This window comes from Heptranchias perlo, chromosome 1 (genome assembly GCF_035084215.1).
Source record: "Heptranchias perlo isolate sHepPer1 chromosome 1, sHepPer1.hap1, whole genome shotgun sequence".
In the NCBI taxonomy this organism is placed as follows: domain Eukaryota; kingdom Metazoa; phylum Chordata; class Chondrichthyes; order Hexanchiformes; family Hexanchidae; genus Heptranchias; species Heptranchias perlo.
In genome coordinates, this window is record NC_090325.1 from 54,091,251 (window position 1) to 54,106,682 (window position 15,432).

The 15,432-nt window shown below is 42.4% G+C and overlaps 1 protein-coding gene across 1 annotated transcript in view; it reads right to left on the minus strand.

Moving 5' to 3' along the window:
• Positions 1–393: 393 nt before the first annotated feature.
• Positions 394–15,432, minus strand: part of LOC137328216 (GTP-binding protein Rit2-like) — a 276,684-nt gene continuing 261,645 nt past the window's right edge. The window contains exon 5 of the mRNA XM_067994324.1: positions 394–930. Coding sequence (XP_067850425.1) covers positions 706–930 — 225 coding nt within the window. The 3' untranslated portion in view covers positions 394–705. The remainder of the gene's footprint in view (positions 931–15,432) is intronic.

Consider the following 15,432-nt stretch of genomic DNA (forward strand, 5'->3'; position numbering starts at 1 on the left):
AAATAAAACTCAAAAATGACTAAATTCCTATTAAAAACTGTTGGTAAAATATTAATAGATCACTAATGACCAACGTAACAGTTAACCGAATTTCAAAATATCTGTTTGTCATATCTATGATACAGGCCATCAGTTTACAATTTGTTACTAAATGATGGTGGTAATTGGGTTTATCTAAACTCATCTCCTACTTGCAACAACATTGGTGCCCCAGCCACATGTTCATGGCAATACAAATAAGAGAGAAAGAAAGGATAAAACAGAGACATCAAAGGCCACAGACATTTATAAAATGATGTTTTGGATTCTAAACTTACACTGGACCAATAGTCATAGATATTTTGAAGAATTGTACCCAGGATAGGAAATAGAACAAGATAAACTTTTACATGTTTGGACACATATGACATCAAAAAGAGTCCATTTGATTGGCTAAATCTACAGCCGTTTTAGCACATTAACCACTCTATGCAGTCGAGATCAGTTCTAAATAGTTGTAATCTAGTCAGCTTAATTACATTATACAGGTGTGTAAAACAGTTAATTTTTCAGTAGCTGAGCAGCGTCCCAAGGTGAAGACCCCCACACCCCACCCGTATTCTAAAAGTAGCTAAATATATTAAATATCAGAATTTTCATTGATATTCCAAATGCACAGATTTAGGATTATAACAGACATGCCCACTCAACAAAGAGTGGGATCTTTCATATTATGTTTTCCTTTTTCTTTTTGAACGAGCCTCTCAGCTTCCTCCAGATACTGCCCTTCCTCTTTATCTTCTTTTCAGTGGATGGCAAAGCTTCTTTCCTTCGGATTTCTCGTACCATGCCATAAAAGACATCATCTATGTAGAGACGCAAAGCAGCTGAAGTCTCAAAAAATGGGCAATTGTATTCTCTTGCCAAGTTCATGCCCTCCTCATGAGAAACCTTGAAAATAAAATCCATGAATAATATAATGAACAAAATACTAATGTTCCATTAAACTTCAACCTGTCTGAATGTCTGACAGTGTGTCCACTGACCCAACAACAAAAGACAGAGATGGTGATACTGTGTTCAGTTTATTAAAGTGTACACTACCAGCAATTCCAAGGAAACTTCTGTTTCTGTGAGCTAGCTAGTTTTTAACTCGTACATTCTGTTGTTGAAATAAGAACTAACATTACAGTAATAAAGTGACTCAAGTCACATCAATAGCTTCATATCTGTAACACTAAGGCTAAAATAAACACTTGAGATACAATTTTAGTTAAAAATGTAAAATAAAAACTGGCCTTGTCTTTTTTCTCATTTAATTTCTGTACAATTTTTAATTTTTTTTTACTGTCTTTTAAATGTCTTTTCTAACTTAATCTATCTTTTCTATACTTCATTTTCATAAACAAAACATGGATATTCATTGGTTGAACATTAGCTTTCAAGACCACCTTTCTTAACCAATTGAAAATCCAGAATATAATAATTGACATAGGTCACACCGAATTTTTGTCAAATGCATCAGGCGTGGAAGAGGCTCTACTGAATGAGTGTAATAGGTGTTGTCCTCCAGAGCACAACAGTTGGACTAAGGTAAGGGTTAATTAGTAACTGACAGTTGTGTAAAACACTTGTACTAAAGGCAGTTAACAAGAAACATTGTGCCAGATGTGTTGTTTGACATCCTTGTAAGATAAAGCGGTAGTCAATAGATGTTAGCACAAAAGCATGGATGAGTGCACGGATGAACTGAAATTTTTAAGACTGGTAAAATCAGGGCTACACTTGCCTGTGACGTGGATATGCCTTTGCCGGGAGTGAGGAGTGATGGTCTCACCAAATTTTGTGAGACTGGCCTTCCCTCCTCATTGTAATAGACTCTCTGGACAGGAAAAACAGGCACAGGAAGCTTTGCCAGTAGCACCATTGGCTGGTCAGCAAACTAGCTGATTTAGCAGATGTTACCTCTGGTAACTTAGAAGGAGCTTGTAGTATAGAAATTTAATGCAGTGGTGAACTTCACAGTAAAGAGCCTTTCCAGTTGTTTTTTATTTGTTCATGGAAAGAGGGCATGCTGGCAAGGCTGAATTTATTGTCCACCTCTAGTTGTCCTGAAAAGGTGGTGATAGGCCTTCTCTTTGAACCACTTCAGTTCTTAGCGTGATGATGCTCCCGCAATGGTGTTAGGTAGGGAATTCCAGGATTCTGACCCAGCAATGACGAAGGAACGATGATATATGCCCAAGTTAAGATGGTGTGTGAAATGGTATTCCCACAACATTGTTGCTCTTGTTCTTCCTGATGGTAGAGGTCGCAGGAGAGAGAGGTGCTGTGAAGTTGTCTGCAGGTTAACCTGGAGTAGCTGGAGATTCGTCACATCCTCTCTCTTGAAGCAGTGAAGTAGCAGAGAAGACAGATCTCTTCAGATAGGTATTGAAAAATGCTTCAGGAAAGTCTTGGATGCAAAAGTGGCACAAGTAAAAAATAGTGCTAACTACAAAATGCACCCATACTGAAATGCTAACTCATAAAAGTCAAGCTCAATGATGCAAGTAATACCCGAGATTTAAGAAGACAACTAAAGATTCAAGGCCTGCGGATTAGTAATGCACCATGTTATATGGGCAAATTAGACACAAATTGGCCGAAGGTCATGGAATTTGGTATGGGACCTAATTAAAATCGCACTTCCATGAAAATTAGGCTTGTGCTTGCCAATAGTGCAGCCTCCTCTTACCCACTAAAAATCCTGGTATCAGAATCCGGCCTGAAGCAAATTGGACTCACAACCTCACAGTCGAGCACCACGAGCTTTGCACAACCACAGTTGACCTCATTGGGGCCATGGTTAATAATCTACAGTGGAGGGGTGCACAGTAACTATTAATTATGGAGGCAGGTGCAAAGCAAAGAATCTCGCAGGCTTATATTTTGAGATCAAATGCAAGTTGATTCTTTCTTTTCAACTGACAGATATTTTGCTTTATATCTTGCAATTTGCCTTTGGGAATAGTTATATTTGTTCAGTGTTTCTGTTCATGAAACAATATTCACTGTAATCTGAGGCTTATTGAGGGGATAGCTCCAGCTGCAGCTTGAAGCAAGGCAGAATGTATACCACCTGTACAGTGTTGGAGGGCAGAGTGAGCTGATGCAGTTGCCATGCTTTCATTTTTCACCTCAGGCTAAGAAGACAGTTTCAGACTGTCAGCAATGCTATCAGGCTCTGCAAGAAATTTCAGATCACAGTGGGCTGTGGTAAGATCTATATATTTCACTGACAGCATCTGCATGTGCATTGTCTAAACTGAATTGCTGAAATATCATCCAAAATATGTTGTGAAACAAGTGTATAAAAGGGGGAATATGAGATGATAAAGATGCTCCTTTTATGCAAGGCAATGTGACAGGCATCACTTCCATTTAGCTCCCATTGCAGTACTTTGCATATTATAATAATATACATAGGAAAAGAAATCATAAGAGTAAATTTATGGTTTGTTAAATAAGATTTAATTGATCATCTTTTACTGCCAAGTTACAGTCTGAGTAGCACAGCTGAGTGAGCAGCAGTTTAATTTGCCAGTTTCATTTTAATGGAGGGACTGCAGTATTTTTTTCCGCTGGCACTGACAACGTGATTTACGGAAAATAAAAGAGTGAAATAGAAGGGAGTCTTCTAAGGTTCTGAGTCAAAAGTTTAGGAGTGAATACCGCCACATTATTCAATGAGTAAATAGATATATGTATCACTTTTCTAATCCTATAAGTTTAGGTATTGTTCAGTGTAAAGCATTATGCCGGCTGCTATTGTGGGATGCTGGCCAACAATTTTGAGGGGTTTCTGTGATCCCATGATTCTTGCAACTGAATACATGTCACGATTTTGGTGTAGGGAATTTGAGCTGGCAATGAGCTATACCACACTCATTAGGTATTAGGCTTATTCATCATTCAAATCCGGTGATTATTGCTTGTTAAGAGGGCAACCTAAAAATTGCTGCCTTAATCCTTTGCACTATGATATGATAATCTCATGTATAAGAAACAGCCTTTACAGTTCAAGCAGGTACATCACATGTTGAGGACCAAGGCAACTGAAAATATTTTCTGTTTTCATTTCAGATTTTCAGCATCCGCAGTATTTTGCTTTTGTTTTAGATGTTACTGAATCTGGACGGCACAATTAACAATCCTTTCAAGATAACATTGCTGTCCTCAATGTAATCTATCCACCTAAACACTGAAAATTCAGAGCACAACAGTTTATCCTTACCCTCAGAGGACTTCTTGGCCTAGATTTTCCTCTGTGGCAGGGTTCTCGTCACAAGGACTTCAGGGCGGAACTTCCACCCACCTTCTGTGATCAGACTTATTAGCATGTTGGTGATGGGCTCCACAGGTATTTCTACTGCTGCAGGGTCACCCACCTCAGGTTGGCGGAGAGTTGGAGAAGCCTGCTGCACTCTAGCGTGGCAGATTGTACTCCCTGCAGGATTTTTTTTTAATGTTAACTTTTTTCAAAACTCCTACTCTGCGATCGATTGCACTAGGTAAGGTGGCCCTTCAATTTTGAAATCAATAGAAAGAAAAATCGGGCGAGGTGTATAACGATACTGCCTGATATTGCCTCCCTGGTGAAGAATAGGTGGTGATGGCACATCTACTCTAACCTGGTCAAATAGCTCTGCTGGCATCTTAGGACCTGCATTTGGCTAATGTCTGGTCTGTGCAACCCGTCTCAGGTTTAGGCAGACCTCCCTCTGACCATTCCTCTGCAACTCATCTTGCAGCACCAAGAGTGAAAGGAATTTTCAGAGGAACATTTGAACATCTGAAAAGAGGGGCGAGAAAAAGCTATTATGTCTATTAAGCCCATCCCATCCAGACATAGTGCAGCCATGTATATCACTGACCAAGCAATCTCCTAGGAGAGGCAAAGCTAAACAGCAAAAAAAACCTGCCAGTAATTCCGGAAAACCATTGGGAAATTAATTCCAATTCCCTAAGGCAATCGAGCGGCTCTCAAGGAAACTGCAACAGCCCACTGCTCATGACCTAACCTAACTAGGAAGTTATCCTCTATAACTTGAAATACTCACTTCACTCAGAAACTTGTCAAGCTCCTTTTAAAGGACTGTAAAAAATCCAAACGGACTGTATGTTTCTGCAGTCTGTTCCAGAGGACAATAACTCTCAGAGCAGAAATACTCCCTGACATCTAACCGAACTCTTGGCCTACAGTTCTTATATGCATGCCCTCTAGTCATACTATCCAACTGGACTGAGTCCAATCACTTCATCGTTTTAAAAACATAAAAGTCTGCATTTTCCTGAAGTAAATAACCCTAACTCTTGGAGCTTGTTCTCATAAATAAGAGCCTTAAGGTCCAATATAATTCTTTTGGCCCTTTCTGTACTATCTCCAGAGCTTTGATTTCATTCACCATGAATGGGACCAAAACTGGAGATAATACTCCAACTGTGGATGTACCAAGGCTTTGCATAACCAAATATAGTGCTCTTCATTTTATAGTTGATGGTTTGAGCAATACGACTAAAATCCTATGTCTTATCCATGTAGACATCTCATAATGCGCACTGTTATGAATTCCATTTGGCTACTCGGGCAAGCTGCCTCCGGAGGTTCGCCGTGATTATTATAATGAGGCCTAAGACTCAATTTCTGTTGGGTCTTAGGCTTTTGGTTCGGGCACACACTGGGAGCCACCGTCAGTTAAGAACCCGAAAACGGGTCGCAACGAATTTAGCCCCCGATGTTTTCCCCCAGCATTTCTGACTTTTTGAGGCTGCCATCAGCTTTTGCAGCTTTCTGTCTAAAAGCCTGACTGCCTTCGCAGCCTTCCCACTTCAAAAAACCACCTGGCAGACTATGCCTCTCTTTTTATTCTTCTGTTCACACAATGGTATTTTGTATTTTTTGATTACCTAGGCAAGGTAACAAATTGCTTATTGTTTAAGCACATATTTTGACCCAGCCCACCTAGCGCAAACGGGGTAGGTGGGTAGTTAAAATGATGGGGGGAGGATCGCGCCCCATTCCTAACACTTTCCCATCCCATGCCATTTTAACTGAGCAGAAAGCTCGTTCTGGAGAGTAGCCTGCTTCAGGCAGGCGGGGGCCTACTCGTCCTGCACAAGTCGCTGCCCCGTGATGTCATGGGCATCGCAATGCAATTTTAACTTGCTCAAATGCGAGGCCCGCCCGCCTTAAAATACACCAGTAAAACCTGCCAGGGGACTCTGGTCCAGCTGGCAGGTGCTATGATGGGAATTGGTTGGAAGAGTGGGAAAGAAGCAGATGTGCTGACATAGAATCATAGAATCATAGAAAGATTACAGCACGGAAGGTGGCCATTCGGCCCACAGAGTCTGCGCCGGCTCTATGCAAGAGCAATCCAGCTAGCCTCACTTCCCTGCCCTATCCCCTACCCTGCAAATTTTTTCCTTTTAAGTACTTATCCAGTTCCCTTTTGAAGGCCATGATTGAATCTGCCTCCACCACCACCTCCGGCAGTGCATTGCAGATTATAACCACTCGCTGTGTGAAAAAGTTTTTCCTCATGTCACCTTTGGTTCTTTTGCCAATCACCTTAAATCTATGCCCTCTGGTTCTTGACCTTTCTGCTAAAGGAAAAAGTTTCTCTCTATCTACTCTGTTTAGACCCTTCATGATTTTGAATACCTCTATCAAATCTCTTCTCAACCTTCTCTGTTCCAAGGAGAACAACCCAGCTTCTCCTGTCTATACATGTAACTAAAGTCCCTCAGCCCTGGAATCATTCTAGTAAATCTCTTCTGCACCCTCTTTAAGACCTTCCCATCTTTCCTAAAGTGCAGTGCCCAGAACTGGACACAATACTCCAGTTGTGGCAGAACCAATGTTTTATAATGGTTCATCATGACTTCCTTATTTTTGTACTCTATGCCTTTCTTTATAAATGATGTGGAGATGCCGGTGATGGACTGGGGTGGACAAATGTAAGGAATCTTACAACACCAGGTTATAGTCCAACAGTTTTATTTGAAAATCACAAGCTTTCGGAGGCTTCCTCCTTCGTCACCTGACGAAGGAGGAAGCCTCCGAAAGCTTGTGATTTTCAAATAAAACTGTTGGACTATAACCTGGTGTTGTAAGATTCCTTACATTTATTTATAAAGCCCAGGACCCCATATGTTTTTTTAACTGCTTTCTCAACCTGCCCTGCCACCTTCAACGATTTGTGTACATATACCCCCAGATCTCTCTGTTCCTTTAACCCTTTTAAAATTGTGCCCTTTAGTTTATATTGCCTCTCCTCATTTTTCCTAACGAAATGCATCACCTCGCATTTTTCTGCATTAAATTTCATCTGCCATGTGTCCGCCTAGGCCACCAGCCTGTCTCTATCCTCTTGAAGTCTATCACTATCCTCCTCACTGTTCATTACCCCTCCAAGTTTTGTGTCATCTGCAAAATTTGAAATTGTGCCCTGTACACCCAAGTCCAAGTCATTAATATGTATCAAGAAAAGCAGTGGTCCCAGCACCGACCCCTGGGGAACACCACTGTACACCTCCCTCCAGTCCAAAAAACAACCGTTCACCACTACTCTCTGTTTCCTGTCACTTAGCCAATTCTGTATCTATGTTGCTACTGCCCCCTTTATTCCATGGGCCGCAAGCTTGATGATAAGCCTACCATGCGGCACTTTATCAAACACCTTTTGAAAGTCCATATAGACCACATCAACTGCATTGCCCTCATCTAACCTTTCTGTTATCTCATCAAAAAACTCTATCAGGTTAGTTATACATGCTAACAAATCCGTGCTGGCTTTCCCTAATCAATCCACACTTGTCCAAGTGACTGCTAAATCTGTCCTGAATTATCGTTTCTAAAAGTTTCCCCACCACTGAGGTTAAACTGACTGGCTTATAGTTGCTGGGTTTATCCTTACACCCTTTTATGAACAAGGTTTGCAATTCTCCAGTCCTCTGGCACCACTCCTGGATCTAAGGATGTTTGGAAGATTATGGCCAGCACCTCCGCAATTTCCATCCTTACTTCCCTCAGCATCCTAGGATGCATCCCATCTGGACTGGGTGACTGATCTACTTAAAGTACATCCTGAGAGATGTCAACACATGCCGATTATGTCAAATCAATGGAAAAGAATATAAAACGGGATCCGAAGTTAAATTTCACACTGAGTGCCTGAAGTATCATATTTAGCAGGGACAGTTTTGGTGACTTTTTTGAGGCAAACACTTCAGGAGTGCACAGTCCCATAATCATAATGGGGGTTTAAATAACTCACGCTTAATTTTGCAAGATCAAGTGTGGCTCCACGCAGTGTAAGCCTTGTCTGTCATGAACATGTAATTAATGTTCAGGTGATATCTGAGCACAGAAACATCATTGTGTGCATCTGTGGTCATTATACTGGATCAAAAGCAAATTACTGCAGATGCTGGAAATCTGAAATAAAAACAGAAAATGCTGGAAATACTCAGCAAGTCAGGCAGCATCTGTGGAGAAAGAAACAGAGCTAACATTTTAGGTCAATGACCTTTCATCAGAGCTGGAAGAAGTTAAAGGTTTAACAGTTTTTAAGCAAGTATAGAACTAGTGAGAAAGGGGTGGGGAGGGGAGGGGAGAAAAGAACAAAAGGGAAGGTCTGTGATAGGGTGGAAGACGAGTGATTAAATGACAAAAGGGATGATGGTGCAAGGCAATGAGGGTGGTAATAGGACAAGTAAAGTAACAAAAGATGGGTCTAGAGGAGCTGTAAATAGGAACATAGGAACAGGAGTAGGCCATTCAGCCCCTCGTGCCTGCTCCGCCACTTGATAAGATCATGGCTGATCTGTGATCTAACTCCATATACCCGCCTTTGGCCCATATCCCTTAATACCTTTGGTTGCCAAAAAGCTATCTATCTCACATTTAAATTTAGCAATTGAGCTAGTATCAATTGCCGTTTGCAGAAGAGAGTTCCAAACTTCTACAACCCTTTGTGTGTAGAAATGTTTTCTAATCTCACTCCTTAAAGGTCTGGCTGTAATTTTTGGACTGTGCTCCCTACTCCTAAAATCCCCAACCAGCGGAAATAGTTTCTCTCTATCCACCCTATATGTTCCTCTTAATATCTTATAAACTTCGATCAGATCACCCCTTAACCTTCTAAACTCTAGAGAATACAACCCCAATTTGTGTAATCTCTCCTCGTAACTTAATCCCTCAAGTCCGGGTATCATTCAAGTAAACCTACGCTGCACTCCCTCCAAGGCCAATATGTCCTTCCGAAGGTGCGGTGCCCAAAACTGCTCACAGTACTCCAGGTGCGGTCTAACCAGGGTTTTGTATAGCTGCAGCATAACTTCTGCCCCCTTGTACTCCAGTCCTCTAGATATAAAGGCCAGCATTCCATTAACCTTCTTGATTATTTTCTGCACCTGTTCATGACACTTCAATGATCTATGTACCTGAACCCCTAAGTCCCTTTGGACATCCACTGTTTTTAACTTTTTACCATTTAGAAAGTACCCTGTTCTATCCTTTTTTGATCCAAAGTGGATGACCTCACATTTGTCTACATTGAATTCCATTTGCCACAATTTTGCCCATTCACCTAATCTATCAATATCGCTTTGTAATTTTATGTTTCCATCCACACTGCTTACAATGCCACCAATCTTTGTGTCATTGGCAAACTTAGATATGAGACTTTCTATGCCTTCATCTAAGTCGTTAATAAATATTGTGAATAATTGAGGCCCTAAGACAGATCCTTGCGCGACTCCACTAGTCACATCCTGCCAATGTGAATACTTACCCATTATCCCTACTTTCTGTCGCCTTTCGCTCAGCCAATTTCCTAACCAAGTCCGTGCTTTTCCCTCGACTCCATGGGCTTCTAACTTACGTGGGACCTTATCAAATGCCTTCTGGAAGTCCATATAAATAACATCCATTGACATTCCCCTGTCCACTACTTTAGTCACCTCTTCAAAATATTCAATCAGGTTTGTCAGGCACGACCTACCTTTCACAAATCCATGCTGGCTCTCTCTGATTAACTGAAAATTCTCAAGGTGTTCAGTCACCCTATCCTTAATTATAGACTCCAGCAATTTCCCCACAACAGATGTTAGGCTAACTGGTCTATAATTCCCCGGTTTCCCTCTCTCTCCTTTCTTAAAAAGCGGAGTGACATGTGCAATTTTCCAATCTCGAGGGACAGTTCCTGAATCTAGAGAACTTTGAAAGATTATAGTTAGGGCATCTGCAATCTGCTCACCTACTTCCTTTAAAACCCTGGGATGGAAACCATCTGGTCCTGGGGATTTGTCACTCTTTAGTGCTATTATTTTCTTCATTACTGTTGCTTTACTTATGTTAATTTTATTGAGTCCCTGTCCCCGATTCAATATTAGTTTTCTTGGGATTTCTGGCATGCTATCCTCTTTTTCTACTGTAAATACTGACGCAAAGTAAATATTCTACATGTCCGCCATTTCCCCATTGTCAATGACAATATCCCCACTTTCAGTTTTTAAGTGGCCAACACTGCTCCTGACCATCCTCTTTTTCCTAATATAACTATTAAAGTTCTTTGTATTGGTTTTGATATTCCTTGCAAGTTTCTTTTCATATTCTCTTTTTATAGCTCTTACTATCTGTTTTGTGAACCTTTGTTGATCTTTGTATCTTTCCCATCCGCCAGGATCTGTGCCATTTTTTTCCTTTTTGTATGCCTTTTCCTTATGTCTTTTACTGTCCGTTACCTCTTTAGTTGTCCATGGCTGTTTTTTTTGGCAAGTAGAGTTCTTGCCCCTCAGGGGTATAAACCGATTCTGTATCACGTTAAATGTTTCTTTAAACATTTCCCATTGATCATCAGTCGTTTTACCCATTAACAGATTTGCCCAGTTTACTGTGGACAGTCTCTGTCTCATCCCATTGAAGTCGGCCTTACCCAAGTCTAGAATCTTAGCAGCTGATTCACTTTTTTCCCTTTCAAACACTACATTGAACTCGATCATGTTATGATCGCTATTGGATAGATGTTAGGAACATAGGAACATAGGAACATAAGAACAGGAGTAGGCCATTCAGCCCCTCGTGCCTGCTCCGCCATTTGATAAGATCATGGCTGATCTGTGATCTAACTCCATATACCCGCCTTTGGCCCATATCCCTTTATACCTTTGGTTGCCAAAAAGCTATCTATCTCACATTTAAATTTAGCAATTGAGCTGGTAACAATGGCCGTTTGCGGAAGAGAGTTCCAAACTTCTACAACCCTTTGTGTGTAGAAATGTTTTCTAATCTCACTCCTGAAAGGTCTGACTCTAATTTTTAGACTGTGCCCCCTACTTCTAGAATCCCCAACCAGCGGAAATAGTTTCTCTCTGTCCACCCTATCCGTTCCCCTTAATATCTTATAAACTTCAATCAGATCGCCCCTTAACCTTCTAAACCTTTTTCACATCGTTCACCTGACGAAGGGGGAAGCCTCCGAAAGCTTGTGAATTTAAAATAAAATTGCTGGACTATAACTTGGTGTTGTAAAATTGTTTACAATTCTAAACTCTAGAGAATACAACCCCAATTTGTGTAATCTCTCCTCGTAACTTAACCCTTGAAGTCCGGGTATCATTTTAGTAAACCTACGCTGCACTCCCTCCAAAGCCAATACGTCCTTCTGTAGGTGCATTGCCCAGAACTGCTCACAGTACTCCAGGTGCGGTCTAACCAGGGTTTTGTATAGCTGCAGCATAACTTCTGCTCCCTTGTACTCCAGTCCTCTAGATATAAAGGCCAGTCCTCTAGATATAAATGTTCACGCACAGTTAAGCTGTTAACTAAATCTGGTTCATTACTCATTACTAAATCTAGTATGGCTTGCCCCCCTTGTTGCCTCTAGGACATACTGCTGTAGAAAACTATCCCGGACACACTCAAGAAATTCACTAACTTTCTGACAGTTGCTAGTCTGCTTTCCCCAATCTATGTGAAGGTTAAAGTCCCCCATTAAGACCACTATGCCTTTCTTCCACGCTTGTCTAATCTTTGCATTTATACAATCTAGCACTTCAGAGCTGCTGCCTGGGGTCCTATACACAATTCCCACTATAGTCTTAGATCCTTTCCTATTTCTCAATTCAACCCATAACGTCTCTGTTGGCTGCTTACCTCTCATTATATCCTCCTTTATCATTGAATTGATTTCATCTCTAATCACTAAGGCTACTCCTCCCCCTCTTCCATTTTCCCTATCTCTCCTGTAGACCTTATAACCCGATATATTTAGTTCCCAATCCTGACCATCCTGCAGCCATGTCTCAGTAATAGCTATCATGTCATAACCTCCAATTTGAATTTGAACCTGTAGTTCATTTAATTTATTCCTTATACTCCGTGCATTTGTATATAGAACTCTTAGTTGGGCCACACACCCAAGCCTGACCTTCAGCTTTGATGCTGGGTTAATCGCCTTACGCCGGCTAGTTTTCACTTTATCTGTAGTGTCTAAAGTACACTTTCTTTCTGCTGCTCTACACTTTTCCCTTTCACTTGTTCTTGAACAACTGTTTGTACTATTTGTATTGTAGATTTCCCCTGGGTCTTCCCCTCTCTGGCTGCTCTCAACTTTACTCCCTTCTGACTCCCCGCTCAGGTTGCCATCCCCCTGCCACTCTAGTTTAAACCTTCCCCAACAGCACTTGCAAACACCCCCGCGAGGACATTGGTCCCGGTCCTGCTCGGGTGTAACCCGTCCCGCTTGTACGGGTCCCACCTTCCCCAGAACCGGTCCCAATGTCCCAGGAATCTAAATCCCTCCCTCCTACACCATCCCTGCAGCCACTCATTCATCCTGTCTATTCTCCTGTTCCTATACTCACTAGCATGTGGCACTGGTAGTAATCGTGAGATCACTAAATGGCAACATCAGAACCATTACCAGCACCTACTGTCTGAAAAAATGGGAGCAATGGTTATGATCGGAAGTTATTGAAACCAATGTTGAGTCCGAAAGGTTGTAAAGTGCCTAATCGAAAGATGAGGTGCTGTTCCAAAAGCTTCCGTTGGGCTTCATTGAAACAGTGTAGGAGGCCGAGGTTAGAGTGGGAGATGGGCAGAAAATTAAAATGGGAAGCGACCAGAAGGTCAGGGTCATGCTTACAGTCTGAGTGGAGGTATTCAGCGAAGCACTCACCCAATCTGCATTTGGTCTCCCCAGTGTAAGGGAGACCGCATTGTGAGCAGCGAATACAGTATACTAAATATATAAGTAAATCGCTGTTTCGCCTGGAAGCAGTGTTTAGGGCCCTGGATGTTGGGAAGGGAGGAGGTGAAAGGGCAGGCGTTGCATCTGCTGCGCTTGCACAGGAAGGTGCCGAGGGAAGGGGAGCGGGTTTTCGGGGTGGTGGAAGAATGCACCAGGGTATTGCGGATGAAGCGGTCCCTTCGGAATGCTGAAAGGGGAGGGGAGGGTGGTGGCATCACGCTGAAGGTGGCGGAAATGGTAGAGGATAATACGTTGAATTTGGAGGCTGGTGGGGTGGAAAGTGAGGACAAGGGGGACTCTATCATGGTTCTGGTAGGGAGAGGAAGGGGTGCGTGCAGAAGTGCGGGAAATGGGATGGATATGGTCGAGGGCCCTGTCAACTACAGTGGAGTGGACTCCTCGGTTGAACAAAAAAGAAGACATATTGGATGTACTAGTGTGGAAGGCGACATCGTCAGAACAGATGCGACAGAGACAGAGAAACTGGGCAAATGGAATAGAGTCCTTACAGGAAGCGGGGTGGGAGAAAGTGTAATCAAGGTAGCTGTGGGAGTCGGTGAGTTTATCATAGTTATTGGTTGACAGCCTATCCCCAGAAATGGAGATAGAGAAGTCGAGGAAGGGAAGGGAAGAGCCGGAGATGGGTCATGTGAAGGCGAGAGAAGGGTGGAAATTGGAAGCAAAATTGATGAAATTTTCCAGTTTGGGCTAGAGCAGAAAACGGCACCGATACAGTCATCAATGTACCGATAGAAGAGGTGATGGAGGGGACCTGAGTAGGACTGGAACAAAGAATGTTCCACGTATCCCACAAAAAGGCCAGCATAGCTAGGAACTATACGGGATCCATAGCAACACCTTTAATTTGGAGGAAGTGAGTGGATTCAAAGGAGAAGTTGTTCAATGTAAGAACAAGTTCAGCCAGGAGGAGGAGGGTGGTGGTGGATGGGGACTGGTTGGGCCTCCGTTCAAGGAACAAGCAGAGGGCCCGCAGGCCATCCTGGAGAAGACTGGAGGTTTAGAGGGATTGGACGTCCACGGTGAAAATGAGATGGTTAGAACTGGGAACCTGGACACTGTTAAAGTGGCGGAGGGCGTCGGAAGAGTTGTGGATGTAGGTCGGAAGAGACTGGACAAGGAGTGAAAAAATAGAGTCGAGATTGGAAGAAATAAGTTCCGTGGGGCAAGAACAGGCTGAAACGATGGGTCTACCAAGGCAGTCCTGTTTGTGGATCTTGGGAAGGAGGTAGAAGCGGCCTGTGCAGGTTTGAGGAACTATGAAGTTGGAGGCCATGGGGGGAAGATCTCCATAGGAAATTAGGTCAGTGACGATCTGGGAAACTGTCATTATACTGGAAACAGCCATAAGGCCATCATGGTGCAGCAGACTGTGGTTCACATATTCTGCAAAGGCAAAACATTGGAAGGAGAACCAGGCTATCTTCTGCATCGAAACTTGGCTGCAAGTGAACTGAACCAACCTCTCTTAGAAACTCCGTGTCAGCACTACTCATAATATGATGCATCAACAGTAATCCGAAAAGCCTCACAGTCTGCTAACTGACTCCTTCTTTGATTTTTTTTCATGCTTTTATACCATACCGATGATGTGCAGCAAGAAAACAGGGTGAGTTCCTGTGACTGTTTAGATAAAAGATCCAATGAGAAGTAAGCTCTAATCTCATGACCTGCTGCAGCCTTTAATGAAATAAGCCATCTATCATTGGCCTGCACTGAAAATGATTACTCCTGACTCATTAATGGGAGCTGTCATGGCTTTTAGTAGGATTTAAAATTGAAACGAATTGGAGTTAATTTGAGACCTTGGTTAAATAAGCCTCAAACTTAATGCTAAAGGGATATGGGGAAAAAGCGGGAACAGGGTACTGAGTTCGACGATCAGCCATGATAATTTTGAATGGCGGAGCAGGCCCGATGGGCCGAATGGCCTACTCTTGCTCCTATTTTCTATGTTTCTATGTTTCTATCTATGGCTGTTTGTGGATTCTAAACTGAAGTCATCAGCCATAGCTGGAGAGAATGGGGTCTAAATTGGGCCACGTAGCACCCATTGTATATGCGCTATGGGGACTCCTAAGGACCCAAATGGGCAACTGGAATGCGCATGCACACTTCTAGCGTGACATGCACAGGA